Raw genomic sequence first — 3,199 nt, 5'->3', positions numbered from 1 at the left:
GGCCAAATGCCCAAATACCATATTTATAAAAGAGGTATGGTAAATTAATAAAAATATAAATAAATGAGAGGTATGGTAAATAAATAAATCATTTTTTATATTTACTCCATAAGTCACCTTATATACATGCAAGGGTGTAAACAAATAAAAATATAAGTAAAGTGGAGGCATGGTAAATAAATAAAACGTCTTTTTATACTTACTCAAAAGGTATGGTAAATAAATAAAAATATAAATAAACTAGACGCATGGTAAATAAATAAAACCTCTTTTTATATTTAGTCCATAACCCTTGTTCTATTTATGAAGGCTCAAGAAAGAGGTTTTATTTAAGTGAATCCTATGGGCCAAATACCATATTTGTAAAAGAGGTGTGGTAAATTAATAAAAATATAAATAAGCTAGAGGTATGGTAAACAAATAAAACATTTTTTTATATTTACTCCATAAGTCACCTTGTATTTATGAATGGTATGGTAAATTAATAAAAATAATAAAAATATAAATAAACGAGAGGTATGGTAAACAAATAAAACATTTTTTTATATTTACTCCATAAGTCACCTTATATTTATACTATGGGACAAATACCATGGACTAGATTGTTATTTTTTTGTGTAAGTCAGATAGATATATTATAAAACAAAATATTGTACAAAAAATCTGATGTTGCAGATCGAGACCTGAGGAAGACAGGTCCATAGACACAAGACACAAGCACTAAGACATCAAAATACTCTAAAAGTTCAAAATGCTAACTGCACACCACGCAGGGTGGCATGGCCATTTATCTACTGCGCATAGCGTTAACACAAGCTAACCTTAAACTACGCCACTGTAACAAAAATACTTTCAGGAAATGACAGAGTTACAGTCCAAGAAGTCCACCGAAACAGTCTGCAAAAACAAAAGAGGTGGAACAGACAGCCCCGACTTACTGCGGGGGCATCCCGAATCTACTTGCTGTGTCCAAACCCTGTTCCAGGATGTGCTTGTCCACTCTCTCCTGCAAGGAATGATAATTATGAATTTCCTTCAGCGGTGCCTGCTGCTGACCATCAGAGCTCAAGGGATCCGAACTCAGCGTCTGCCGTAGAAGTCTAATAAGAAAAGTTAACTTTTTGTTAACAGATTCCGCAACATCATGCACTGCCGAGATTTTGTGGTCTAATGCCTCATAGATCTCAAACAGACCTTTCAGTTGGGCCTCAGAGATGAAGTTCTCCCCTTGAGAATGCTGGTTCCCTTCATCCCTGGATTCCAAAGCTCTCGCCAACAGGGTTTTAATCCTCCAGCTTTCCGCTTGAGTACGCACGAATTGCGTAGCTCGCCTGGAGGCAGTGCCCGGGTCCATCAACCAGTCGACCTCCCTTGCTATGTCCTCCTCTGTGCGCGTCCGTTCCTCCTCCTTAACCGAAGCTTCCATATCAGCAATCCTTCGTTTATTTCTCGTTGTCGTTCGGGTCTCATACATGCTCCTCGCAGTATGAAGCTCCTGGTTTGCATTTATGCTTCGACAGCTTCCAGTATCCATGTTGCCCCTGTTATCCGTTTCTTGATGACCAGCTCGGAACCAAGAAATATAGTAACCCAGAGTAATGCCCTTAGAAAGAGTGATGGATTCGTTGCTACGACTATTTGTTAAATAGCCTTTCTCCTTGAAGTTTCCCATGATGAGCCTCACCTTCCGAAACGACGTGGGAGTACTATCATCATAGTTTTTGTAGATGGCCGTGAATGCAACGTGATGCCTCCAGATCTGAAAATAAATGTTTCTTATGCCTTCATGAATGTGTTCGTGCCAAGTGTCCATCCTGCTAAAGAGGCAGCGGCAGTAGTCCCTTCGATGTATCATATTATAGATATAATCTGTGTGCGCCTTCTGTTGCCATAAATGCTTCCGCCGAACCTGTCCTTTCGTCCTGTGCCAACTTTCACAACTCATATCGTCTCCAGTGTGTTCCATTTTGTGGTGCCGTAATACTCTACCGTTTTCCGGTTAAGCCCGGTTTGTATTGCCCAAGTCCTCTTTTGCCAGCTGTAAGCATCTCTCCTTAAGGCTCGGACTGTCCACTTGCTGCCAACAGCTGTCCCATCCCCTGTCTTGGTTGTCAATGCTGTAATTTTCCAAGTAATCCGCCAGCCCATTTGCCTTACGCCTCACCGTCTGAAAGACTAATCCTTTCATTCCGCCAATTAACTATGCAATGTTCTCCATCACCTTAGCTAGCCTCCAGTGTTTCGTGGCTTTGCAAGCCTGAGTGCCTCCCTAGATTTTCTTTGCGACTGAGATGACCAGGGACGAGTCGCCTTCCACCACTGCATTGCTATTCTGTAAATTCTTTAGAATTCTCAGCCCTTGTTCTAACGCCGCGAACTCCATCTCATTGTTCGTGCCTTCTCCCAGCGCCCTGCAGTAAATATGAAGAATTTCTCCTTCCTGGTTTCTGATAACACCTCCTATGCCAGCCGTCCCGGGGTTACCTCTGAATGCACCATCAAAATTCAACTTCAGACCTCCCTCTGGCAGACAATTCCATCTGTTGGCCTCCGAATTTGGTTGTTGCTGGTGTCTCGGCGTCGATATGTTGTGGTTGGCTTCCAATTGAAAGCACTTCAATATATGTAAGTCCCGAACAAATGGCTTCTCATTGGGATCCACCTTGCATTTTGTCTGAATTAATTGTTTAATGTTTGTTAGTATAGTTACTTTTGATTGCTCTGTATTTCTGTATTCATCCTGAAATATTCTCCTGTTGCGCTCTTTCCATATTGTCCACAATAAGAAGCCTGGCATGGCTTTCCAGATGCTATTGACTCTCTGGTTTTTGGAAAAATTGTTTTGCCAATTTAGAATAGTATTTCGGATGGAATCTCTGTCACAGTTTGATTTTCGTAGAATTCCCTCCATCCAGTTCCATAAATGGTTTGCCCAGTCACAAGAATTAAATAGGTGGTTTATAGTTTCTTCTTCTCCTAAGCACATTGGGCATCTGGATGGTCCACCGAACCCTTTTCTGCGCAGATTGTCCCATGTCAGGGTTTTGTTCCGCATTAGTAGCCATAGGAATGTTTTGATTTTCGGCCAAAATAAGTTGTCCCACACTTTGTTGCACCAGGGCACTGCTTCCTCCTGTTCTGCCTTTTCTATCACTTCCCTTGCTTCTTTTAGTGAGAAATTGCCACTTCCTGTCATACC

General features: G+C 41.3%; 1 protein-coding gene across 1 annotated transcript; it reads right to left on the bottom strand.

The window, feature by feature from the left end:
* Window positions 1-2,269: 2,269 nt before the first annotated feature.
* On the bottom strand, window positions 2,270-2,797 carry LOC149217293 (uncharacterized). The gene has a single exon (XM_089390180.1). It carries the CDS (start codon window positions 2,795-2,797, stop codon window positions 2,270-2,272), a length of 528 nt encoding a protein of 175 aa, XP_089246306.1.
* Window positions 2,798-3,199: the final 402 nt, after the last annotated feature.

This window comes from Pinus tabuliformis, chromosome 1_1 (genome assembly GCF_031772625.1).
Source record: "Pinus tabuliformis cultivar Carrire ecotype Pingquan chromosome 1_1, CPIR1, whole genome shotgun sequence".
NCBI lineage: Eukaryota > Viridiplantae > Streptophyta > Pinopsida > Pinales > Pinaceae > Pinus > Pinus tabuliformis.
Note: the sequence above shows the minus strand (reverse complement) of the source record. Positions and strands in the feature narration are given on the sequence as shown.

Bases quoted from the DNA above. Each gene is read 5' to 3' on its own strand.
- LOC149217293 (XM_089390180.1), bottom strand. From the start codon at position 2,797: ATGCCAGGCTTCTTATTGTGGACAATATGGAAAGAGCGCAACAGGAGA.